Below are 27,727 nucleotides of genomic sequence, written 5' to 3' on the forward strand. Positions count from 1 at the left end.
GGTTACTGCGAGGTTGCACAAGAACCCTTTTGGAAAGAGCTGGGAAGGAATCCATATGTCTATTATGACAAAACCTATTTTCATCCACTTAACTGACACGCAGGAAAAAACCTCATCCAAATGTATGTTTGTGGTTACGCAAGGTGTGCAGGCACTTACACTTTTCTCACCAGCCTCAGTGTAAATATTTAGCTTATCACAAACTATTACAGTTTTACTGTGAACATTTTGCTCAGGATGGTTAAACTCTGTCCCCATATTTTGGGTGGGATTGAGACCACACGCCTTTCGACAATGTGATGCTATTTCCCTCAAGGTTCAATGAAAGCAAACCTGTTGTTAGGAAATGCGGCACAGAGCTGGTAAAGAGAGGGACATGAACCTGAATATGGAAGTGGCTGGTAAGAGACTGTATCAAACCGAGGGTCCTTGTTTGTGGGAAATGGTGCATGCACAACAGAGGATATTATTGTAAATAACCACAAAGGCACAGAAGGCAGAGACGGGAGAGGTGAGACAGAATGAGGCTGCGAGCCTTGAAATCAGGAGTGTCCAACAGAGAAAATGATGTGCAGATTTACACAGGGAAACTGTAGGAAAAAACAGAGTGGGCAAGATGTGTGTGTGGGTGGAAAGGATGCACTGGATTGGTGCGACAAGGAAAGAAAAGAGAAGCAGAAAAGGGCAGTAATCAGAATCATAGAACAGTTTGGCTTGGAAGGGACCTTAAAAGCTCCCCCAGTGCCACCCCTGCCATGAGCAGGGACATCTTCACCAGCTCAGGTTGCTCAGAGCCCCGTCCAGCCTGGCCTGGGATGTCTCCAGGGATGGTTCATCCACCACCTCTCTGGCCAACCTGGACCAGGCTCTCACCACCCTCAGTATCAAAAATTCCTTCATCATGTCCAGCCTGAATCTCCATCCTTTAGTTTAAAACCATCACCCCTCATCCTGTCATAACAGGCCCTTCTAAAAAGTCTGTCCCCATCTTTCTTATCGGCCCCTTGAAGCACTGAAAGGCCACAATAAGGTCTCCCCAGAGCCTTCTCTTCTCCAGCTGAACAGCCCAGCTCTCTCAGCCTGTTCTCCCAGCAGAGCTGTTCCAGCCTCGGATCGTTCCTGTGGCTCCTCTGGCCCCTCTCCAGCAGGTCCATGTGTGTCCTGTGCTGAGCACCCAGAGCTGGACACAGTAATAAGAAGAGGAAAGACTTGCCGCTCAATCCATCCCAAGATATGTGACAAATACACAGGAACGGGGCCTAAGAAGCCACAAGGCAGACAGAATTTTGAATTATGTTGAAAAAGCAAATCTGAACTTCAAAAGTAAGTTTAAAAATAATCACGATTATCACATTTTATTTTTACAGATAGTAAAAATCCAGAAAATATGCCAAAATGTTTAATTAAAATGTACATCTTAAAGTCAATCTTGGTGGGATTTTTTTGAATTTATGGAACCAGAACCGTCTCCGTTCAAATGTATATAAAGCCTTCCAAGTGTCTGAATGAACACATTCAAAATCAGTCCCAGAGCATATGCTAAGTATCATGGACACTTTCAACAGTCTTTCAACTTCTGTTTTCTGACACAAAATGTTTAAAGAGCAAGGCAATAGTCGTTGTATTCAGATTTCATTCAAATCACATGGTAAAACTGATTTTCTTTACATACTTCAGAACAGCCGATAGTAAGAAAGTTAGAGAACACCTCCCTCTACTGTTCCTTTCTTGTAAAAAAAATTAAATAAATAAAATAATAAAAAAAATCATGCTCTTCGAGTCGTTTTAGATCAAAAGCTGAAAGTAGAACTACATATTCAGGATAAGCAGAAAAGGCAGTAGTTAAGTAGCCAGATTGGCAACTGGAGCCAGGTGAGCTGTCTCCATCTGCCCAGCTGGGCTCTGTCTCACAGCCACAACAGGTTACTCAACCCGGCCTATTTTTGGAAAACTTCTTGTACTGCCAGACCAAGGAACACATTTCAAAAGTAATCCAGGGAAATTCAAAGGCAGACAATATCTCTGTTGCTATTTGTTTGTTTTTAAACATTTTCCAAGCCACAATCTGTAATCTCTTTTCCTCTACCTACCTCTCACTGGATGCGAGATAAGAGAACACAGAAAATACTGTTATTATGTTATTTGAAATATTAAAAGCAGTGCTAAAACTTTCACAATTAAATGGATAATAAAAATTAGATATGTTAAAGATGTACCGATAGTTTCTCTACAGTGGCTTCTTACTTTATACAGCCTGGTCAAACTACCATTTTGATGGTATTTTTAAAGAAAAATAGGGTTTCTCTCTTAAGCTCTTCCATTTCCTGGTTATAATCAGAGTTTTGAAGACTTATTTCAGTAATTATGATTATAAAACAAATAAACTGACTTTTAAAGCAGCCCTGGTTTGAGCATATGATGAAGTGTGGAATAACTGCATCAAATGAAAGGATGTTTATTTTGTGAAATCTAGTAGAAAAGGTCTGGAGTTATTTCTAAGTGCTAACATTATGCATTATGCAAAATTTGCATTTCTGCAAATAAAACTCACTGTTTTTTACATTATATTGCAATAAAATCGAGACACACATTGTGAACAAGACTTTCAGACCAATTAGGCATACAATTACATACGCAGAAGGCATGCACAATTGTGCAGCTAATTTGTGCATGAAATTACTTTGATTGCACATACTAATTGGATAAATGTGTGTGCAAATGCCAGTAGTCATTTGTGCTAGCAATTATCCAATGTGCATACATAGTCATGGCAACTGCATGCATAAATTAGACGCAGTCTTGCATACCTAACCCCTCTTGGTTTTTCATCAGAAATCGTTTTTGTTCCCCTACCAGGCAACCTGGACAAAATATTTCTGGGAATTTCATACTTACTTCTTATCCAGATGAGCCAAAACAATGAACATCAGCATTACAAAGTCACCTGATTTTTTAATGAACAAGGAAAGGGAAAGAAGAGAGTTCTTTTCTAGAGATATTGCACCTTATATCTTCCTTTGATAAGGGAGAAGATGAGAAATATGAAGCAGTATGAAACACAACAGGAAGATGTAATTGTACTTTCATGAGACTTACCTGAATGACAAATACTGTTTGTAAGTCATAATTTTAAAAACGATTGAGTGTGAAAAATTTTCTGTATTCACACAGAGGTTTGTATTAGGTAACACTTCTAGACGTGACTGCCATCCTTGCACACTTAAATGCAGTGTTCACAATCTTAAATGTTGAAATAAAAATAAATTCTTCCATTTCAAAGCAATGGATTGGAACTAAAATACATATCCACACAAACATATAGGCAGGAGCCCAAATCCTTAAAAGAAATAGTTGTTTACATTATTTCTTTCCAATCAAAAGAGCTCTTTAAACGTACATAGATACATGGTACAAAAATGTCTTTCAAAACCATCAAAACAAAACAAAATAGAAAACAAATTCACTCCGCAGTTAGAGATATTAACCTCTTTCATGCCTGATAATGTCTCAGCACGTTGTTGTCTCTTGTGCTATGAAGACTAACTAAAAACTGTTTTCTAAACATTTTCTCCAGACCATTGACGATGCTACGGGCCTTCTGTGTGCATTTCTTTCACGAGCTGCAGAGTTCTGGTCTATTCAGTCTGTCCTTTTAAAGAACGCACCCCATGCTGCCCATTATTTTACTGTCTTTTTACAACTTCTCTGGTTTTCCCAAACACTTTTGGAAATAAGGGTATCTCTGAGCCAAGACATATATGAACTTCCTAACTAGTAAGGTCTTACTTTAGCAGAAGAACGTCTTTGCTTTTTGTTGTCCGTTTCTTAAGTTTTACCTTTCTCTTTATGAGTGGCCACTGGCCATAGCAGCAACACTGACTTGACATTTTTAAACAAATATCAAGACCTCTCTCTTGATGGTTACACCTGAGTTACCAACCTGAAAATACACTTAGTGTTGTTTTCTCTCCCACATACAGTTTTACTTCAAGTGTGTTTTCTTAAGTTGAAAACTCTTGATTTTATTTGCCATTGCTACACAATGGCAAAACTGTGGACTAAGCTAGGCTCTGATACCTGGGATAACTAAATCTTGTGTGATTTTGGGCAGGTCACAACCTCCTTGTTGAGTTTTCTGTCCTTTTAAATGGGGATAATATCAGCCCTACTTATGAGGTTTGCAAGTGTGCATCATCCCACAGATGTCCACTAACAACAGTATTATAAAAATACTATCAAACTAACAAACTATGCAATGTGTTGAGCTCTACAATGTTGAAAGGAGGTGGGAGAGAAGGTATTTGGATTTTGATAGCTTTTATATCATAATAAAGATGGAGCGATAGCAGTTTGGGAACTTGTTGATATGCATGGAAGTCCAGAAGAAGCTCCTGTTCTTCCACTGCGTTGCATCTATCATGGCTATTCTCTTCCAAGACACAGAAAAACGATTCAGCAGAAATTGAAGTTCCTCATTTCTATGCTGCAAGAGCCCATATTCATTTTCAGGGCAGCTCACAGCCTCAGAAAGATAGTTATTGTTAGCCTGGCCCATTCCTGAAACCCGAGATGCCCTGCTGAGGACACTCCATCAACAAAATCACAGTTGTCCTGCTCGTGTGTAAGTGATGCCCTGCTGTCCTCACCGTCTATTAGATGGCTCCAGGAAGATGTGTCCTGTGTCACTTACTGCTCCTGAACTCCAAACGTGCCGTTGTTTTGTCGTTTTCTGCCATCAGGCGTAACACGGTTCTCCTCCTTTTCTCTCCAGATGGCACTGTTCTCTACGTACGGTGGAGAAGTGCCGACTCTAAAGTAGTCTGTTACATCTACTGGTAGAAAGAGCTTTTTAAAGTGTTCAAAATTCTTATACCTTTACTCAAAAATTTACTATTACACCTACTATCCAGTTCTAGCAAAAGTATGAAACAAAAATTAAATCCTCCAACATATACTACAAGGAACTAAAGGTTTGTTGTTTTAAACAGATGGATTTTTAACATTCCTTCCATGGAAAAATCCTTCACATGAAACAACAGACATATTTAAAATAATGTCACAGGTAGATTTTGCAACTTTTTACAACCAGAGTTGCAGTCATTGTTTTTCTTGATTTTTGCACTTTAAAGTGCTTGATCAGAAAAGACAGCCTAAGTGTCTTTGGTTGTAGCATTGCTTTCAGTCTTTAGCGGTAGGTGTAAAACCTGTAGAAATATTAAACCAATAAACGACCTAAATGCATATTTTTCTTACCTTACAGTTTAAGCAGAGCTTGCTTCTTTAAGCAATGTCAGTGCAAAGAATAAAAGGAGAGGAGAGGGCTGTGTTTCAGTTTAGCTTCACTTCAGTGACTGCTGTTTCTCATTTAACAGAAAATCTCTTTCAGTTCAGCTCAGTTTCTTGCCCTCTTTTATGTCCATCAGCTCTTTCTCAGTCTAAGTAAAAACAGTTTTGTAGGTTGTTGTAAAAGAGATTAAATCACCACAGCAAATAGTTTGGGCATTTTCCCTCCAACTCCTTTGTTTTCTTCAGAGAGACTGCTGTTTGCAGGCACTGTTTTTCTCCACCCATTTTTCAGTATACCTTTTCAGTAAATTAACCAATAAATTAAAACACATCTCTGTAATCAGAGAAAAAAAAAATAAAAACTTTAACGTTAAGAGTAGAAATTCACTTTAAATGAGCTATTCTGATTTCTGTGTTGCAGTGATGGAGTGTCAGTCTTTAATTCCACTACATGTCTTGTATGGGCTCACATTCTTTACCATAAGGCAATGCAGACTTTGAAGACTTTTTGAGAAAGAAAAGCCATCACTTTCTCTGGTTGCTTGTTTCACAGTTTTCAATTATGAATTTACTTTGCTTGAGGTTACTTTACTATGTTTGCTTTGAAGAGGCTTTAGTACATAAACCTTGATCCAATGAAGTTATTTGTACACTAAGTTATCCTGTTAAGTCCCTTTGTAGCAGCTCAGCAAGCCAACCTTAAAGTCTCTACTTTACAGGTGTTTCTCTAGCCTGACTCGCACCTGAAGATCTTCTCTTAGTTCTGTAAGTTCTTCAACATTTTTACAGTTTAAATACTATCATTAATGAGAAGATACAGCAGAATCAAACCCGAACATTTACTAGCCTCAGCAGTGCACAAAGTAATTTTTATATTATTATCAAATACACGCTATATTATATAGCATTTGTGGGGAGTTTCTGTTGAGCCATTTACTACCCTTACTTTTAAAGCCTTTTCAAAGTCACTTCCTTCCTGGACAGAGTGTCCACTCCGTAGTTAGGACCTATTTTCCCTGTTATACAAGAACACCTTTGACTACAGCAGCATTAATCTGTAGTTTATTATAATGGCCAATGCTTACCATTATGAGCTGTATTACAATGCATAATGGCTCTGTCCTTGTCAATGCTTACTAAGCCGTAATCGTTTTGTTAGTGGCAAATGTTCTGAGTGGTAGTACAATATTTATGTTACATTATTGATAAGAATATGGAAGAACATGATACTTTTCTACCCTGCCAGCAATGCTGCCTTTCAAAGACCATTTCCAAGAGTTACCTCCTTTGTGAGGTCTCTATTTTACATGTGTTCTATTCATAACAGTCTGATAATTTGTTGTGTTCTAGCAAAGTCAACAACTTGCACCTAAAATACATCAGTTCAAATACCTTTATGAACATTCATCCTGAAGAATGATATAGAATTCATCTAGTGATTACTTGCCATCCATAATACAATGCTGGCTGTCAAAAGGAATGGAAAGGAATGGAATTCCCTACAAGCGTTTTCTTTTCCATTCTTTGCCCAAGATTAGTCAAGGTAGTCAGCCTATAAGTAGTTTCAAGCCCATCACTAATTCTACTATCAAACAAAAACTAGAAATTGAGTCTGGTAGAAAAAGAGCAAATAAACACTTCAAGAATATGTAATTTACAAAGATGGGACTCAGAAGTTTGAAACATAATTATTGCTATTCCTTTCTACTGTGGATATACTAAATTCTAAACCAGGTGCAGAAATGAATGGATCACACTAAAGCTATTGGTTAAGTTTATATGTAAAGAGCACTTAAGAAGCTAAGAATGCAACAAAAATTTGTTAGATATACAGCAGACAAGACAGGTTACGTGATATTAGCCAAGAATAATTTTGCAAAACATAAGATTTGAAAGCATTTTAAAAATAGAACAAACTTCTTCCTAAAAAATTCTACACATTTCAAGAAAAGCTCATTGGAAGCAAACTCACTAAAATTGTTCTAAACCCTGTATACAGACAAAATGAGTACTATAGATGAAATATAAATTGAACTACTATAGCACTCATATTTGCTATTCAAATGAATATTAGCATTTAAAAAAAAATAAAAGAATTCTTCCTTTTAATATGTACTTCTCTTCTACTGACTAGCTTTCAGTTTTATATTAATTGCCAACTAAAGGGCTGTGTGTGATGAAACAATCCTGGTGCCCAGATGAAAAGATAATGTTTTCATACAGGTCAAGTAAGTAATGCATTTAAAAGTCTGAGAATTTTGTGGTATTTTTCTGAAACGTCTGAGTGTTCTTTGTCATTATCCGAATACTTACAAAATTGCTGCTGAAAAATAGAGTTAGCCAAATCCTACCCAGACGACACTACACATCCGTGTATTTTCTCATTCTCTTTGATGAACACCGAGCAGACAACACAGCCATCTGGTCGGGGAGAAAGAAATTGTGTAAAAATGAGATATGCGTGTGTAAATAAAAGATTGATGAATGAAGCCCTGAAAGCTGAGATGAAAGTGAAGCAGAACAGACAGGTAAATCATTCTGATACTTATGTTAGTGCTGAAATTATGTTCCTCTACTTTCTATTTTTTTTTTTTCTGCTGACAGCAGTGCAGGTGACAAAAAATACTTTCAATTTTGCTGCTGACACAAGTGCTGGAGGTTAGCAAACTGCTTTAGTTCTATTGCTGAGAAAGCACGCTTTAGGCAGGAAGAAGGGAGAAAGTTTTGTTGCTTCATTTTTAATTACTTGCGATGTATCCACATACTAGTGTGCTGATGGATATTTAGCTATGAAACTCCAACACTACCTACAGAGCAGTATTGGATGACGTGCCAAAAGTGAAGCTAAATTTAGAAAAACGCAACAGTTCTGAACCTGTTCACTTGAACTCAGACATAAAAGGCTAAATATATTTTGCACAGAGTTTCAGAAGCGTTAATATATGTTTAAATATTAATTTTAGAAAAAAAAGAAATGAAATGAAACCCAAGCAACCCTTTACAGGCGAGCTTCATCTAGGAGCCCATTGGACTGAAAATGTAATTAGGATCTGGTTTTTCATATGAAAATCAAATGATACATAATCTAATAAGATGATTAAGGGAGTGGAGCATCTCCCTTATGAGGAAAGGCTGAGGGAGCTGGGGCTCTTTAGCTTGGAGGAGACTGAGGGGTGACCTCATTAATGTTTACAGTTATATAAAGGGTGAGTGTCAGGAGGATGGAGCCAGGCTCTTTGCGGTGACAACCAATGATAGGCCAAGGGGTAATGGGTTCAAACTGGAACACAAGAGGTTCCACTTAAATTGAGAACAAACTTCTTCTCAGTGAGGGTGATAGAGCCTGGAACAGGCTGCCCAGGGGGGCTGTGGAGTCTCCTACACTGGAGACATTCAAAACCCGCCTGGACACCTTCCTGTGTAACCTCATCTGGGTGTTCCTGCTCCATGGGGGGATTGCACTGGATGAGCTTTTGAGGTCCCTTCCAATCCCTGACATTCTGTGATTCTGTGAATAACTAACACAGAACCTGAAGAACCCTTCTTGATGCAACGCCTATTTTAGCAGGAGATAAACTGAGTCTAAAACCCTCTTTCTTTGTCATCCTGTAACTCGGTGTTTCCCAGTCTCCGTTTTCACTACAATCCCTCAGTGAGACTGCTTTTAAATGGTAAGGTTACATTTTGGCAATGAATGAAAAAAGATGGTGGTATGCAAAAAATCCACTACAACTCATTTTTCACATAAACAATCATTGTCTGGCCTTACAGAAACCTTACTGAATACACCTAGAACTACATCTCTGTAAGAAGAAATAAATGTTAACTACTCATCTAACATTTGAAATAACCACTGCTGCTTTGCTGGTGTATCGGGCATTATATGAGCTTAAAGCCAAGAGCAGTCTCAGTTCAGTAATTTTTTATATAACTTCCATGATATAGAATCATTTTGTAGATCAGCAGTATCAATCTTATTTCTTAGTTTATTAAGTATCTCATACAGTGCTTGATATTTAGTGTAAACTATATGGCCATGCAAATCAACACATTTAAAAAGTTAAGCCTCTCTGATTGACATTTTCATGTTCTGTGGATATTGGTTCCCTTATAGTTCAGGATAAACCACATTTTTTTAAAGAATGACCTAAGCCTAATATGTACCACCTACAATTTCAAAGATGTAGGAGTCTGAAAATTAAGGTACGCAGAACTGCAGAGCTGTAAAGTGTCAGAATTCAGTCATTCTGGGTCAAAAATCAGCCTCTACCATTAGATCTAAAAGGTTTTTTCCACCAGCTGTCTGCAGTAGCACATCTAGTGCAACTGAGCAGCTCTGAGTGAATTCAAAAAATGAAGAATATATACTATGTATATCACTTCATTTGCCAGAATAGTTTCAGGGGTAAGTTTTCAAAGGCAGAAGCAAGCATGTGATACCAGCCTCCTCTCTGACTCATGTCAGGCATCTAATTCTAAATCAGAACTTTGGAAAAAATATTGTATTTTACGTGTTTTACAAATTAGATTACTGCACTTACTATAGCTATATTAATTATAAAAAATAATTAAGCCAATTACTAACAGCTGTTGCTTAACAGGGTTAGCAAGATAAACAAATACATCAAAGCTAAGCCTATGCATTAATAAGTACCATCAGTAATAACTTCTAAAGATTTTTTTTTAAACTCACAGCAGTGGTAGAATCATAAAAGATTCAGAATGCATAAAATAATTTCAAAAATACACTGTTACAGCAATGATTTGTAAAGAGAATTCAGTAAGGAGTGCATGATTTTGCCATATTTCTTAACATAAAATGGATAAATATCTTATTTTCCTAAAACCAGTCACGTAACCACGAGCATAAGTAAGAAGAGGGCTTAGCTAAAAACTCAATTCCACTTGTGCCTGTTATATACACTCTAAACTATGTAACACCAGTGGAAAAGGGAAATTTCAGAGTGTGAAGCCGGCATTTCTACCCATACATCCATTCTGAAGATAATACGCACGTATTACCTAACAAAAATAAAAACATTTTTAAAATTCTTGTTACTGTTGGCAGTGCTTGCCTGCTGAAGCTTGTGTACTGTGAGAGTTAAGAATGCACAATGTGCTTGTAGGAACTATCACGTATGTTATAGCTCCACACCAAGAAGGAAGAGAAAACCTAGAGTTAATCACTGATTTAGCATGGAGGGCTGCTTATTCAACACCTTAGCACTGGGGGGAACTCAGTATCAATTGTAATTACTAGCTGTTGTTATTTTGAATGGTTAGGAAAGAGAGAACAAAGATAAAACCACGTGGAAGCGTATTACTGAATGAACGGATGCTATGAGAGGGTGCAGAGCAGCTGTCGGATTGTGTCGCTTACTGACACGTACAAGAGATAGCTCTGGGTGACATTCAGCAATGCATGAAATCCCAGAATTGTGAAAGAAAAATGACTTCCACGGATGTCAATCAGCTCCGGCCTCCTCAAGTTTGTATTTCCTTTCAGAGTTTTTAATGCACATTTTTGTCTTACAGTAAATATCAAATACTGTCTTGCTCTTCAGATGCAACATGCGTGCTGCTCTCCTGCTGCAAAGTGTCAACAGGAAACATAAATCTCCCAAACACTGAGGAAAACTCGTGTCCTCATGAGTAATTGCTTAAGCTTTTACGTACCAAAACCCCAGTGCTTTAAGAGTTCATTCACATCCATGACAGGGAAAGAAATACCTGAGTATACACATGCTCCCTTGCTTATGATGGATTTCAGGACAGCTAACAGGCTTTACCTTGTTTTCAGTAGCTCACAATCCTGTCATGTCCTGCTTAAAAAACAGAGCTGGGAAGTCTCAGAACCCAATTGCAGAAGAAATGAATCCCTGTTCACACACCCGACACACAACTTGGAGCCTTGGTTGTATTTCTGTCCGTGACACAGCTTTTCCGAAATGTAAACATGGTGTAACATTTTCCCCCTAAAAACAGTTAAATATTTGTGAGATACATCAGGACAAATAAACATTACAGTTCGTTACACCACCACCCAAACAAAACACAAACAAACAAAACCCCACAAAACAAAACAAACCCACAAAACCTCAACCAAGCACACTTTCTACCCTTGGGAACAGACATTTACCATAGCAGCTTCCATCCACACATTAACATCAGTGGTAAAGCAAAGCTCTTGAAAAAAGACATACTACAGGCTTCTCAATAGAGAAGTGCTAGGAGATCACCACACAAATTACTACAGAAAGAAATCATACAGAGTAACTTATTTCTGATTTTAGTTATAAGGAAAAAATGGGAACACTGCTTTAATCTGGGCTCTACCGTTCTATGGCCACAGGGAAATAAATTCCTCAATTTGTCTTTGCCAGTTACAAAACAGAGATACTAAAAATCAGTCATCATATCAACACAAAAATCAGAAGAACGATAAAGGTGGAAAAGCAGCATAATTATAATTCATCCCAAGGAATGAAAAGGGAATACTCTCCTGAACTTCCTGAAACAAAAATGGATTATAGACGTTAAGAAAAGAAGTGGCAGAACACACAATTAACCAGTGATAATGCGTGAGCCACCTGGCACATTATTTAATACAGCACCAAGAAGTTTCTTAGGTCACTACCATGAAGAACTCAACACAAAATAACAGTAAGTCAAAGGGACAGGAGGCAGGTGAGGGCTGAAGCTGCGAGGGCAGGTGGCTGCAAAGCAGCTACATTACCTGCATTACCTGGTGACGGCTGGAATGCAGCACACAAGTACCTTTTTTTTTCCTCCTGTTGGACCATGCAATAAAATTTATATCTAGTTTAGTTAATATCTTGAATTCAGACACATAATTATACTAAAAGAAATAGCAATAAGTCAGTTTTAAAAGATTATTCAGAGCTTGGGATAATGCACAAAAGGAAAATGAAAAAAAAAAAAAAGGGCAAACTGGATGAAGCTGGTGTAATTACAGTAAAAAAGAATTAACAAAAACACCCAGAGCATACAGGAATGGGAGCTGAAAGTTGTGCAAAGCTTAGAAGATTCAAGTAGTTAACAGTGCTAAGAAGCAGAAGGCAAAACTTGCTATTGACATGAATGAAACACTCAAAACCTCCATGATCGAAGAGCCCAACAAGCCGACACACGTGGTCGCAGCCAAAACACATAACCATCTAGACCAGCAAGAGCCTGAGCAACAGCCAGCCCTGATTTCAAATCAAACAGTATGAACGCAAAATAATTGTTTTTTCTAAAATACTTTGGTTATATTAAATAACAGTCAATCTCGGAGCCTCCAAGACACCGATAATCCAGTCTTTAGTGTCTCTCAGTCTCCCAGCCTGAGACCTCTTCATGCAAGTAGAGGTCATCGAGTTGCTCCTTGAAGCCGGTCCTAGGACTGGGAAGGGAAATCTCCAAGAAGCATATGAGAACAGGGCAAGGAAAGGGCCAAGTAAAGGTGACTGGAGGAAGGATGAACATTTTGGGCTGAGCGGCACTGAGAAACTTATAGCTATAACAGACAAAACCTGAGCAAGAGGAGAAACTAACAGGATTTATTAAGCCAGTCTGCTGCCTCCGGGACAGCACTCCTCTTGCTTTTCCTCTGAGTCCTGTGTTCAAACATACATTAAAAGCAGAAACAAATGAGGAACAAAGGTGTTCCCTTCCCTTACTGAGATTCAGATAGGACTCTGAATCAAAGAAAATAAAAGAAAGACAGTCAGAACAACCAACATACATGTAAACCCAGCAGCTTATCAAGCCTTTTGCTGTTTTCTTTTTCTCCTTCACAGGAGGACCTCTCTTATCCTCCTTTTTGCTCACAGGCACATGAAAAATATAATAGAACTAGTATGAACAAAGCTTTTTTTATTTAGCTAGTTTTTGCAGAGTACACAATAAGATGAGAAGGGGTGAAGAAGTAAATGCAGCCAGGGCAGACAACTGAACAAGTAGAAAAGGTAAACATTGTCATCAGATACTATGCGACAGTTTCAGAAAATGTGGCTTGATGATTTTGAGCAATTTCTTTCCAAACAGAATGTGTTGTTGAAAGGGCTGTTGTAGAAACATATTTTACCTTGAAAGGCTTTGTGAAATTATATGATCTGTAAAAACTGAGAAGTTTGGCCCCTGTTTGCTTTCCTTCCGTTCCTCAGAGTTATTATTGCCTCATTATACAGTCATTTGTACAACATTTTGGCAGACATTTACTATTGCATAAATTAAAGTCACTGAATCTAGTTTTGCCTACAGGTCTTTATGAAAATACCAGCAACATTTTTATTTGAATGTCAAAGTTTGTCAACCATTAAACTGATTGATTTTTCATTATGCAATTCAATAGAAGAAGCAATCTCCAGTCTGTATGCAACATTACTCTGAGAAAAATAACGCATCTTTGAAAAATCCTTCCTGCTGCTTCTTTAAAGGGAAAAAAGGAACTACGTTTTAAGGCTGGCTTCATACATTTTATTAATATACTAGCAACAGATACGATGCTGTAATTCAATTCAGTGAAACAGAATGAATTCATCTGTGGTAATCCAGAAATTCCAATAATCCTTTAAAAACCTTTCCAAGTCACTTCATAAGAAAAATACCTATTGATTTCAGTAAGAATAGGTTTAAGCCCTGCAGTGTGAAGCTACCGTAGCATCCGTAACACGGAGCAGACTCAATACTGCAGAGAACGCTCCTCCGGAGAGCAGCGCAGTGGGAACTTTGCTGGCGGAGCCTCGCTCAGCACTTCAAAGAAAAATTTTCTTCGCTTGTTTAGTTTTTAGTCTTCTTTTCAAAATCACCATGGATAACAGCCACAGAAGTGCCTAGAGAGACACAAAACTTAGCTCAGCCTCCTCCAAAAATCCACAAAATTCCCAATTTACAAAAATTTGCACTTAGTTTTCCCTGTGCAGGATGCACTGGTTCATCACCTCAGCTCCTGTGGAGCTGGAAGCGGTGAGTACAGGCTGAATACTGAGGTGCTGTAACAGCACTTTCCACACATGAGTGACCATCCTTGGTCAGAAATGCCACTATTTATCGACTGCAAAGCCTCAAGAGATTAAGAAGAGAAGAGACATGCAGCCCCTTTTCTTCCGACATGCCCATTCCTGCCTCACAAGGACTCTTGTGCCAGCCCAGGCCTCCAGTTGCTGGTGCCACTGTCCAGGCCAGAGAGGGGACCGGCTGCACCATTGGCAGTGGTGGCTTCATCCCCGGCTGGAGAGCATCCACCATCAGCCTCACTCATAGAATCATTTTGGTTGGAAGAGACCCTCAGGATCATCGAGTCCAACCATAACCTAACTCTGGCACTAACCCATGTCCCTAAGAACCTTGCCCATGTGCCTTTTTAACCCCTCCAGGGATGGTGACTTTCTTTACCTTCTAGTACTTCCCACTTCCCACTCAATCATTATTCATTGGCCTGGCACCATTAAAGCCCCTTTCTCATTAAAGAGTGTAGAGGAGTGTAGAGCACACAGTGAACAGACTTGTTTAATTAAACTGGGACATGTTACAAAGTATAGAAATAGAGGCCTACAAGTATGCCTAATTTAAGCTGTAAAAAGTTGAATTAAAATAAGAATGTGCAAAATACGATCACTGTATTTATACTGTATTTATCAGTCAAATGCAAAAGGACATCATGTGAAATATTATCAAAAATAGGGCCATAGCACAATTTTAGGAGTTCCTTGAAGTGTACTCCATTCACATTTTTGTGCTTATTATTTTTGTTACAGGTATCGCACTGTTTTTAAAAACCTTTCTAGAAAAGGTTATGCAAACAAGATAAATGCTTAGAAAAAGGCTTTATATTCACAAATAAAGCACACATCCACATTCATGGTAATAAACTGAAAAGTGAAGTGCTGCCTAGTTACCTGATTTATAAGAAGTACCACAGAATAAAATCCGGACGGGATTCTGATTACTTAAATTCAGTGTCAGTACTCCAAACAGTCTTCCAGGAGGACAGTATTTCAAACGTCAGATCCCCGTTTTCTGAGATTCCTGCTTTATCCAATCTATTTCTGTTTTCTTTCTCAAAGGAAAGGATGTTAGGCTCTACTAAAAAATAATAATAGATAATTAACCCCCCCACATTTAGTACACATAGCGGTATTTTTCGGATTCATTGGACTGAGAGCTAATGTCAGGTTAGAGTAACTTTAACATTTTTAATTTAACAGCACAGTCAAAAGCACTTTACTGCAAAAAGTTTATGACTTTCATTATGTCTATAAATACACAACCTACTGAATTACTGCATAGAATGTTAATGACATTAGCATTAAGTCCTAATTAAACAATGAAGCAATATGCATAATCAGATTTTTTTTAAATTATATGTTATTTTTATTAAGCAGTAAACAAAGAGTTTGTGCTGATTGGTGAACTTAACTTGTGAAACACAGAAAATGTCAGATGGAAAACAGGATTTGGCTAACAAAACATCTGCTATGCCAATCACGTTATAATAGTTATAATTGATGTTTTTCCTCAGAAAATCATTTGCACCTCTACTCAAGTATTACTGCTATGCATTTTTGCAGTTATCATTAACACTGTTCATTTTCTTTCTCAAATACATATATTACTTTTCTATTTTATTGACCTCTCAAAAGGCTTCAGAAAGTATGTCACCATTCTACATCTTTTTACTATGACATTAAAGGGAAATGACTCAACCGAGTTCATCGAAGAAACCAGCGCCAGAGCCAAAAAATCAAACCATTTCTCTTGAATCCCAAGTTGACACGTTACCCACCGCTTGGTGTTACTTTTCATTTGAGTATTGCTTCGTCCCCTGCTTTATTACACTTGTTCACATGCATTTATTTTCAGATATCACTTTAGGGATGACACTGGAATAGGCCATCTGAAGAGATTTGCTGCAAACCAAATTTTTAAATGTATAATCTATGCAGTGTGCATTTCAAGTGATATCTTAACAGAGATGAATATGTCCTTAAAATGTAAGTGAGAGGGCTATTGGCTTTTACCATGCTCACATTTTAATTTTAAATTCAGACTGGGAATCTGGAAAGTAATTTAAGGTCTCCTGGCTTAAAACTTCTGTGTAAAGAAAATGCAAGTATCCTGTACAAGTGTTGCCAAAATAAGTTATTTTATGATGGCTTCCTTAATAATAAATAGCATTTTTGTTGTTTTTCATAACCGTATTTTATTGTCATAAAGACATATGCTGCAATAATGAATAAACAACTTTAAAGATTATTTATTATTTAAATATTTATTTCAGCATCCAACTATGGAGCAGGAAAATATCGCATGACTTAGCTAGTAAGTTGCTGCTAGGATCATGTAGTGGATTCTCTCTAAATTATCTACAGTCTAAAAATTCTACACTGAAGGTACTGAGCTAGGGTCTACACAATTTTTTTAACAGGAAAAAAGGCTGAATTCACTGGATAATTTATTCACAACAAAGGACTCAACCATGACTTGCAGTGACTTTCATGCTACTGCAGAGTTCCCAGAGCAGAGCGATGTTTCGTTACATTGGTCTGACAGCTGGTCTCTCATCGTGATTAAATGGCTTTCCCTTGGGTGAGCTCCAGAAATATGCTCGGGTTTGAAACAGAACAGATTCAGAATTCCACATTGGCCATTACAGAGTTTCTTCTGTACTCAGAGTCTAAAACATGGCACAAAAGTGTTTGGTGTTTGGATTAATGATTTATTTTTTTTTTTAAGAGCAAAGACTACTGTAAAGTATCCTTTTTAGACTGAAGTTTCCAGTATGATGTCGGACAGTAATAAAGAAACCCAACCTTTTCCTCAGTCTGGATATTCAACTCAGGTTCAGAACAGCAGCTTACCAACCAACCCCACACTGGTTTTCTGGCTTGTGAACGAGGCCTTGAGGTATCAAGGAACTGCAGTCTAGTATGACGTTATCCAGATGTTTTATCCTCATGCTAATGACTTACTAAGCTAAGAGCTTCAGGATCAAGACAACAATCTCTAAGCGCTAACAGAGCAGCGTTTCACAGTCCAACCTTAGAGAAAAGAAAAAGAATGAGATACAGCTACCAGTACTCGGCAAGAGAATAAGCTGCCTGAAATTGGAGCAAAAAAACAGCTCCAAAAGCCAAAGCAGCATTTGTTGGCCACCAGTGGTGATTGTCACCATGCAGTAACACCTCAGAAGAGGAACCTCCTCTGGCTGAGCAGACAGATGGAGTGTCCACAGCACCAGACATGCCCGCTTTACTGAAGTCTTAACCACCCAGAATGGAGGAACAGCACTAAAGCCTTCCCAGAGACCCAAATATATTGTGAATTATGGGGTGGCACTTCAGAAGGAAATACCAAACCCTGAAAATCTCTATCTAAAAATGTGGATGTTTTGAGATGTTGTAAAAAATCAGCATTATCTTTGTTAACAGCATAACCTCTTTGTGCCATGTCTCTTATGATAATCTGAAGATTAGACTGTCACTAAGAAAGTATTTTAGTTCTACTTGATGCTTAAACTTTTTGAGTGAAAAAAAAAAAAAAAAGATCTGATGGGTAATAGGAAAAACTAAAATGAGGTGAAGAAGTACACTACTGAATTCAGTATACTGGCCAGCTATAAAACTTGCAACATCCTCAAAAAACCTTTTCCCCAAGACGGAAAATACACCTACATAAAACTGCCACTTAAGCAGCATTATATACACTGGGAATCAGCCACTGTTTACTGAAATACATCTGGGGCTTGACATACACTCAGGTTGATACCTTCCATCTTTTTTGTCAATCTATGCAAGTAGCGTAAAATATATTGTCTGTTAGAATTGTGACAGGAAGAGTATTTTCTATTAAAAGTCTCCTCTGATCAGAACTCCCATGCAGTCAACAACTGTATCTTCCCGATACCTCACTGTCAACTTTCTAAATCTCAAATGTCATTGAGATTTACAACATTTCTGCCTGGCTCCCCATCCAGATTTTGAAGAACCCGTCACTCTTATAAACACGAACTGGCAGCCTGTAAATAAACATAATGGTGGAATTGCTAATAAGCTCTATTTCCACCAAAAGTAATTTGTTTGCTAGATATGAGGCTGATGACATGAATTCCCCACGGTTGACCATTTCCTACTACCTAGCTCTACAACTGAAATCATCCTTCTGTGTTAACTTTTTATCACATTAAAAAAGTTGTTCTTGGAATTATATGCACCTAAGTAAAGGTTTCCATCTGATTATTGAAGCAATCTTACTATTAAAGTGGGTTGCAATAAATGAGCATTTTATATCAGTGTCTCAAGCTTCCAGTGTCACAACTACTCCTACATCTTACCCAAGACACTCCGCATTATTACTTACCCAAGGAATGCAAGCAACTGCCCCGCCACCACAAACCTCCCATGTATTTTTGACACTTTTGGTAATAGCAGGTAATTCTAACTTTTGGACACTCTATAGTGGTTGATTTCTGCAAAAGTTTAAATGATAAACTTCGATGAGTTGATAATTTTGTCATAATACATACACGTACACAAGCTAATTACGACTATTTGAAAAAAATATGTTAAGAATTGTATACACACACAAATCAATCAGGTTTCATGATGTGATCTCAGTAACTTGCTCCCTGAACTGGAAAACTGGCAACTGCATTAGTTTTAGCCACAGAATCCTAAGGAAAAATAAAGAATGGCATCAACAGCAGATAATCCACCAGAAGCTTTATAATTACCAGTGAATGAAATATAATTTCCATAGCAAGCAAATTAATAGAAACCACTGTAAAGAAAGAATTAGTAGATATGAATGACCATGATATTAAGGAAGAGTTAACAAGGCTTTCATGTAAAAGAGGTATGTGCTGCTGAATAATTTCATGTTCTATTAAGAAACACGGTGATAAAATTTGCTACTCATATAAAATTGTCAGATAAATAAAAACCTAAAATGTACTGCAGATGATTATTCAGAAGATCTACAGCAGTGACTGACTGAGCAACAAAATACCAAATAAAGAATGGATAAACATATCCACAGGTAAAGAAAAAAATACTCCTCTTATATGTAGTGCCGAGTCCTCGGTGCACGTGCCGGGTATCGCTCCATTTATGTTATTCCATTCTTGATTAACTGTTGCCGCCTCATCCTGAAAAGCACATATATATTTTTCCCCAGAGTCCTTAAACTGTTAGAAATTGTGTCAAAATCTCACATGGCAGAAAGGGAAATAAAACTGCAAAACTCAGTTGATCTCGGAGCATGAAAGTTATGACAAACAGCCCCATTTCATCCTCTCCTCCCACTATCACAATCCTGCTTCAGCCATTTCCATCTGTCTGTCTGTCTGTCCTTCCTTTCCTCTTCCCACTCCCAGCCTGGAAAAGCATTGAGGAAATTGATTTTGTCCTTCAACAGTTGAGATTATGGACTGCAAGTGGCGTAGTCTCATCTTGTGTGAAAACAGTATTGTAATACTTCCAACTTGTCATTAATCAGTACATCACTAGAAATTGTTCTCAACATTAAGTTGTTGCAAGTCACGTTGCTGATGTAAAAAGGCCTAAAACACCATGAGAGTCAAAGCAAAAGGAGCCAAGCGAGCTCCTGAGTACAGAAAGTGAAACTGATAGTACCTACATAAAAAGAATCATAAAAATAATCAAAAGAGGAACTTTGACAAGATTTGGGAACGTATAGAAAATATAAAATACAATATAAAAGATAAACTCCCTGACAATTCCCCGAGTCCTCTTCAGAGCATTTCAGTGAACCAGCACAGAGCACGTGCTCCATCCCACTTCCACACACAATCTGGATGTTTCTGAATAAGCAAGTCTAACACGAAGGTATTTTTTTCAGGGGTCAATTTTCCCATTGATGCAAGGAGGATTTACACATGCAAGTCCCATTAACATTAATAGGAGTTACCTACATAAATCCCCCTGCAATGACAGGTGAAAAGACACCATAGTCTGCAAGGAGCCAAGTTCTAATGATTACCTGTCAAATGGCCCCAAGCATCATCATCACCAGAAAAAGCAGACGTAGCAGCTTCATGGCTGAAAATACTTCCAAGGAACAGTAACTAATTGTAGTCACACAGAGAAGGCAATACAACAGCAGAAGGGAAAATGGCATCAGATTGACTGCTTGAATATTAAGGGTTAATCCAATTAACCAAGTTATTAAAAAAAAAAAAAGACATTAAAAAAGGAATTCAAACATATCAAAGCACTCTTAGAAAAAAAGGTGTGAATATTGTATGAGCTCCAAGGTGCTTGAAGGATAATACAGGTACTTGTTTAAAAATTCAATTAACCTTATCTTTCTTTAACTTGATTTATTAATAATCCTACAGATAAATTGCCAGTTTTTAAAAAGTCATGTTATCTTTTGAATACATCCTGTTTGACAAGCCTTAAAAACTACTTCAAATAAGCCTAACCCTCACTTTGTATGCTTAAATCATTTAAAGCAAGAACAAAATGCACTTCGGTGCATGATTTCTGTAAAATACAAAGATCAACAGTCTGATCTACTGATGCTACAACTGAGCTGTTGGGTACTCAAGTACCACAGGAAAAACATTTTATGTTTCCATTCACCATACCAACGAGACATGAAAATAGTTTTTAAGCATTCAATGTAGTGTGAAGTCATAGCCCACAACTTGTATATTATTCCGTCTTACCTAAAAATCAAATTTGTAATATTTCCAAACTTATTAACACATAGATACGAAGCACTAAGATGCTACTTCATATAAACTTGCCAACTTATATAAATGCACTGTCACACACGTAAACTTCAATCTTACTATCGATGTCAACATGATGAAAGTAGACAGCAGAATTACCAGCAAATCTCAGCTAATGAATGAACTGCTTTTCTTGCATAATTGAAAGAAAATACAGAAAAACACACTTGCAAGCAAAACTTTAATTTTTCATCAAATGATTTTCTTGTAAACATAGGAGATGAAAAATTCAACTAGGATCCCTATTACTGCAAAACAAACAGGGACTAGGTCCTCCACTTGGTTCTTATACAGATCTGTAGATGTTAAATACAATTACCATACACTCATGCTTTCCAGTACACATAAGAATTACAGCTAAATGAAGAGGCAGTCTGCTTATAACTATAACTGCTCAATCACAAGCATCCAAAGATAACTGTTGTTTAACATTGGAAACGTTTCAACCATGTATTTTTGAGGACTTCGGGATCATACACAAGACGGTGCCTATCCAAGAAACAAAGAATGTAAACACTAACAAACCAGTTTCCGAAACACAAACTGGACAATGTATTATGATGCAAGACAAAGTGAACTGTTACCATTTATGCTGTAAAAAAATAAATAAATTAACCATTATGGCATGAAGCCGTTTTAAAGGCAAGGAGATGCCCTGCAGAACCGCACAAAAGCCTGGATGTGTCCCGTTCCAGCAGTGCTGAATATTCATTATTCCATGGCGTTCTTTATTTACAGACAGTATTTAAGCCCTGACTCATCAAACTTCACTGATTTCTATATCTAGACATACTGCTGATTTATTGGGTGTGCATTTTAAAGTAAATCTTTAAGCAAAAGTTAAATACTTCACATCATCTGAATATCTAATTTCAAGCATTGTTTAGAAGAAGTGCAAGTTTATCATGGCCATTTACAACATCATTCTCATTTTGTAGTTTTTCATACAAACTAGGCTTATAAATACTTCAATAAATTTTACTGTATAAATGTTTTATGATTTATCATTACGAAATGCATAATTTACAGCTATCCCTCTAATATTAATCCTATTAACCCAGATCAATACAAACCTTTGGGATTACCAGTTGAATGTTCTCCCTACCACAAAAAACCTCAATCATCATCTGAACTTCTCAGACACCATAGTTCAAAAAATAAACTTCTGGCTTATCAAAGGCCATTGCAACCAATCCAGGGAAACTAACAACCAGTACACTCCATTTATGACTTCAAATTTTGCTGGGAAATCTAGCATTAAGTTTAAATTGCACTATTTTCCTGACTACAGTAGTTTAAGTCACTAGTGAAAATGTGTGATCTATTAGATCTTATTAAAAAAAATTTGAACATAAAATAGTTTCCTGTGAGGCACATCTATTGGATTATATTTGTTTCTAAATTCTGGCATCAGCATCAAGACCATATAATTTTTTTTTCATTCTACAAATCAAACATTACATATTCTAAAGCAACTCCAGAACTGTCAATATTGTTGCCTTTATGTTCTATTCATAAAACCACTTGGAAGGACAGATTGTGAAGCTCACCTTCAGCTTTTTAATTAGCAGATCCAATGATTTTTAGTAGGACTGTGATACGCTGGACCAGTCATCTCCTGACTGGTGAGCAAACTTGCACATTTTTTTTTCTGGAATAGTTTTGACCTGTTGCCTGTTTAAAACATGGAGGATTCTTTCCAAGATGTAAACCAAAACCAAATTCTCTCAACAAACCTATGACTGTTTCGAAATGTCTCTGCTATCAATGAAACTATTTGACGAAGAAAGATTATTCAAGCTAAGGAAAGTAAGGCAATCACAAACTATGGTTTTCTTAAACCTCTTTTTCTTACCCTTCCTCCCTTACATTTTAGTTTGGGTCAACCTCCTCTTCTAATAAGAGAACAGAGCTAATTCATTCTTCATTATCTGCTTTCTCAACAGCAGCGCTACCTCCACTACTCATTTCCTCAGTTGAGGCTTCAGGTTTTGCCTCTGGTGAATTACTGAATCCAGACTCTTCTGGCGCAATCTCATCTTCATCATAAATAATATCTTCCGGATTTGGTGCTGGTGGGCAAAACTCCTCTGTAGGAAACATTTCTTGGAAAATAGTCTCAGCCTATTCAGAAAAAAAAGCATAAAATAAACTTTACCTTGCAATGTAATAGCTGGCAGCAATATTTTACAGATATTTAACATTAACCTCTGTTCTTTCAGATCAATAACGATCTAACACTTTGACAGTAAACACATGGGAAAGCTATTCCTTCTTGCAGCCCTTGAAAAAAGAAAAAGTGATCTATCCTTCTACAGTGTTCTACTAGGAAAGCTGTAGTGTAACGCTTTCAGCAAAACACTGGTCATTCTAGATTGTATTAGAGAATACCCAAGATGATTTCTTTGCAAGCAAAATTGCAAAAATTTGCATGTCTATCATTGCAATGTTATCACATGAATACATCTATGTGCACAAATGGTGCTGTTCTGAAAAGAACTGTATAAACAACCTTTACTTAGATAAAAGGAGAGCTACTCTTTAATTTACAATGCCACTTCCTCTTCATGCCATCAAGATTTAGAAATTCAGTACACACAAAAAGTCAAGTTTTTTGACCACTGCAATGAAAGATGTTTAAAGGAAATGTAGTCTTGATAAAATTACAGGAGTTGTTATTACAACATACAGAATACAATTACAAAATCTGAGAGGAAAAGAACCAAAATAATACGGTCTTAGAATTACTGAAAACCAGACATTTTATAAAAACAAAGGAAGTCAAAAAAATCCTTAAAAACCCACAAGAACGTAAGGAGCTTTGTTAACTTCCCTTAAACAGTTTTACATGTTCTTGTGCAAATAACATATTTATATGCCTATCTTAAAAAACAAAACAAAACACCCCCACAAAACTAGAGAGGTTCAGGAACCTATTATTTACTGAGTCAACATGCACTTCACATTGCCATAAAGGTTTTCTTTTCAAAGTCCTTAAGCTTCTAAGGCAAATTTAGACACCTGATGCAGATCAGAGTGATGTTTTGGGTCGCTAAAAAGGGAAAGGAATATTGCCTCTCTATTTTGTCTATTTAGTAAACTATGCCCTGAAGGCGACCTGTGATGAGAGCTCCCACATAGGCCAGAACGCGTTTAATCTTGATATTCATCCTGCTCCAGCCACGGCACCAGCGAGCTGACAGTGGAGGCAGTTATTGCCAACTGCAAAGGCTGATTACATGATGTGGATTTCTGGCCAAGAGGGAATTGTTTTCAGATTAATACATCATTGAGCATGTCCCAAACAGCTTTCTGTGATAAACTCTGCTGCCCATCAGCCGTGGATTTGTATCACCAGCACGTGGATGTAGGACTCCTTTATTAACTCCTTAAATGACCCTGTCTACTCTCAGTTCAATTTAATTTTTCATTCTGCTCCCTAAATTTCACTTTTCCATACCCGTTTAAAACTATTTCTATTAGCATATGAAAAAATATACCAAAAAAATGTATTCTCTACTTCAAATACATGGTTTTGTAATTTTAAAACATTACCCAGCAAGTCAGGGGGCAAGTGTGTAAAATATCCTACAAAAAGTTTACATAACTAAGTTTTTGAATGTAAGAGAACAACTTATTAGCAAATCTGCACTTGTCTTTGAAACTCCAGAAATATACTTAACACTTTTAAGTGTTCTGATCTATGAGTTTGTAAATATGTCACATTTGGAGACTTCCAGCCCATTGCTAGGAAGATGAAAGTGATTTGGGGGTAGAAAGCACAACAATGTACATGTATTTCCCTCCTCCACTTCTCTAGAGGTACCTGCAGGCTCGATGGGAAGGGTCTGTTCTAACCCTGAGTTCCGCTTTATCTTCAGTCTCTCCTTCATGTTGTTCTCACATACACTCCTCACTTTTTGCTATTATGACTTTCAGTTATAAATGTATTCACACTAAAATATTTTTCACTCTAACTAGTGAGCATTTGTCTCAAAATTTAAAACAAGTTTAAAAAAAATCTACTCTTTCTGAAAGGCAGCGTTTTAGGCTCTTGATTGTTTCTGCTCCAAGATCTACTTGCTTAACATCTGTCTCACTGATGGTCAGCAGATTTAACACAAGGGCTAACTACAGCACCTAAAATATTTAAACACAGCTCTATCTATAATAACATTAGTCACTGGTAAGAAAAAGTCTTAAGGTAAGACAAAGCTGAGTGCTAGAAAAGGTGACTGTCAGAATTTGAAATAGGCTGCTTACGTGTATTTAAACAGCTTTTAACTTGCACTGTTTTAAATAACAGCTAAAAAAATCTCATTTAGAAAAGAACTTAATTACAGTTTAAAACTGCTACCACAATAATTGTCTTGCTTTATTTTTTGTCTTTACCATTATTTACCCTCTTTGGAGGCAAATTATTGCCTTGTAAAGCAAAATGAAGGGTACTATTAGCCCATAAGTATACTGTCCTGACCCTACAGTTTAGGCTATGTCAGCCTTTCCATTTTAAAAACAAATTTTAAGAGGTTTATGACTTAGTGACAAAAAAATCCCTGCAACTGGCTAGATGCCACGCACATTCTCTGAACACGGCCATTAAAAAAACAGCTTTAAAAATGACTAGTGCTGGTGAATCCCACAGAGATTCAAGGTGTTCTCACGTCAGCTCCAAAAGCCCCTGACACCACAGGGACTGCTGGGAGAGATTTGCTTGAGAATCTATTAACATACAGAATCACAGAATGGTGATCTGGAACAGCAACGGAGAAGCATTCCTGCAGTTGTATTCTTTGTTGTTATTGAACAAAACAAAAATCTACATTTTTGCATTATCTCATCTTCTGCTGAACGGCAGCAGGGAAGGCACAAAGCCAGGTGTGGTATGAAGTTCTTCGTGAATTTCTGCACATCTACCCTTGAAGATCCAGTGCCCCTGCACGTTCTGCCGATTGCCAACACGCTCCTTTGACGATCCTTCCCACGTGATAGGCTTTTCTGACCTTCGATTTGTACTGCTGCTTTACTGCTTCACCTCTTCTTTAACATTACAGGTGAAAGCCTATGTATTTTTGGGAGTTATCATCTCTATTTCCACATTATTAGAGCAAGTAACCATTATACCAAGATCATCCTAGATTTCCTTTACCTGTCCAGATTAACTATCTGCTACTCCTAACATTACTGTATCAACTGACCTTTTCTCAGCTTTCCTCCCTTCTCAATTCCACTGACATACACTCATTTACCAAGATTTTTGTATGTCTAGCTGTGAAGCTTTATAGATTTGTTAGTACTAATTATCCAGCATAAAGCAGAAGAACCCAGAACAAAAGCAGACTGTACTGGACTTCCTCAGGTCTTTAAAATTAAAGGCCTGCAAGTGAACAAATCGATCTGCCCAACCTGTTTGACAGCACAGTCGTTTCCTAAGGCAGAGTCTGGTCCCGAACAGACATAAACATTTGAGGGTAAGCGATCATATGAATTTCTGTCAACTCCTGAAGAATCTCTCATGTTAAAGTAGACGGCCCAGAGGACCCTAGGTTTTTCCAGCTCTTCATTTTCAGCATCTGAAAAGAAAAATAAGTGTTTGCATTAATCTATGTTCACATGTAATACAGGAAATAAGTGATCTAGCATACTAGAAGTCTATTTATTAAAATGGAATTACTATAATAAATACTTTTTTTCCTTTAAAAAGCCAATTAATTTTACTTTCTATTCTTTCCCGAGGTGCTTTTTCAACATACTTTTCCTTTAAAACCATAGATATGTAAACTCGACTTATTCTGTACGCACTATGTTACATAAGATCCAATTATCACCTAAAAGCATTCTACCAAAATGCTTGATCTAAATTTAATGCATTTCCACTTCATGTTATCTAGTTTACTCTGGATAAACTCCATAAGCAGTCTGACTGAGTCCTCCACAGCCTGTGCCAACTTGGAATTACTGCATTCCATATGCAAAGGTATTTTTGATGTCTACTTCTTTCCCCTCCTTTAATAGTTTATCTTTGTATGGGAACTCTTCTCATAGCAGATCTTTGTCTGCTTTAAGATTGAGTGTCTTCAAGTCAATCTAAGGAAACTATCTAATACTTATGGTTTAAATAAAAGAAATTCTAAAGAAAAATGCCCAAAGACTATCCCCCCGTCCCCAGATGAACTGCAAATAAAGAACTACCAAAACCCAGGAGTATTCTATGTGAGATGTGTGATATGCAGTAAGTAGAATCTCTAAGCTGTGGAAATACTGCTAAATGAATATAATAAACAATTAATTTACATTTATCTATGTGTACTGGAGACTTGTACTATGCTAACATACTCATTATGAATACAAAATGACCATAAACAATGTCTTGCTTGTTCATCATCGGTACCTTCTTGCAGTTACTTTGCACATTCCTATAACGCCCCTTGCAGAGGCAGAAAAACCTCTGGGAAGATGAAGGTCACTTTTTCACCAGGAAAATGCAATGGAGGAACACACAATATAGTTTCTTAGCTTAATAGATCCTATTTGTTTGTCATATTTGCTGTCCCCCTTTAGGTATTTTGCCTCCTCTAAAATAAATGAAGCTTGTAAAAGACCTTGCGAGATTTACTTCTTTCCAAGGAAGACACTTCTAGATAACAATGGCATTCAAAACAGTATTTTAAAGCAGTTGAA

General features: G+C 37.3%; 1 protein-coding gene and 1 long non-coding RNA gene across 7 annotated transcripts in view; both read right to left on the minus strand.

Moving 5' to 3' along the window:
* Positions 1–4,692: 4,692 nt before the first annotated feature.
* Positions 4,693–12,467, minus strand: LOC308045526. Of its 2 annotated transcripts, none has more exons than XR_013922797.1 (5): positions 12,023–12,467; positions 11,076–11,261; positions 7,600–7,707; positions 5,254–5,620; positions 4,693–4,829 (listed from the first exon to the last, which is right to left on the minus strand). It is a non-coding gene; the product is annotated as an uncharacterized lncRNA (long non-coding RNA). The 2 variants fall into 2 exon arrangements; XR_013922798.1 differs by having other exon boundaries at positions 12,032–12,075.
* A 1,545-nt stretch (positions 12,468–14,012) lies between these two features.
* The window catches only part of CHM (CHM Rab escort protein), a 65,462-nt gene continuing 51,747 nt past the window's right edge, over positions 14,013–27,727 (minus strand). The window contains exons 14-19 of one of the 5 annotated variants that reach the window (XR_013922729.1): positions 26,453–26,619; positions 22,916–23,170; positions 18,873–18,961; positions 18,649–18,757; positions 15,189–15,375; positions 14,013–14,123 (exon numbers count right to left, since the gene is read on the minus strand). Coding sequence is in view for 1 of the 5 variants with exons in the window: in XM_080352372.1 (XP_080208498.1) it covers positions 22,964–23,170; positions 26,453–26,619 (374 nt within the window). In the remaining 4 variants the exon portion in view is untranslated. Of the gene's footprint in view, positions 14,124–15,188; positions 15,376–18,648; positions 18,758–18,872; positions 19,436–21,226; positions 23,171–26,452; positions 26,620–27,727 lie in introns of those variants that run through there. The other 4 variants (XR_013922730.1, XR_013922732.1, XR_013922731.1 and 1 more) reach the window with 4 other exon arrangements.

Source organism: Nesoenas mayeri (genome assembly GCF_963082525.1).
Source record: "Nesoenas mayeri genome assembly, chromosome: 13".
NCBI classification, from domain to species: Eukaryota; Metazoa; Chordata; class Aves; order Columbiformes; family Columbidae; genus Nesoenas; species Nesoenas mayeri.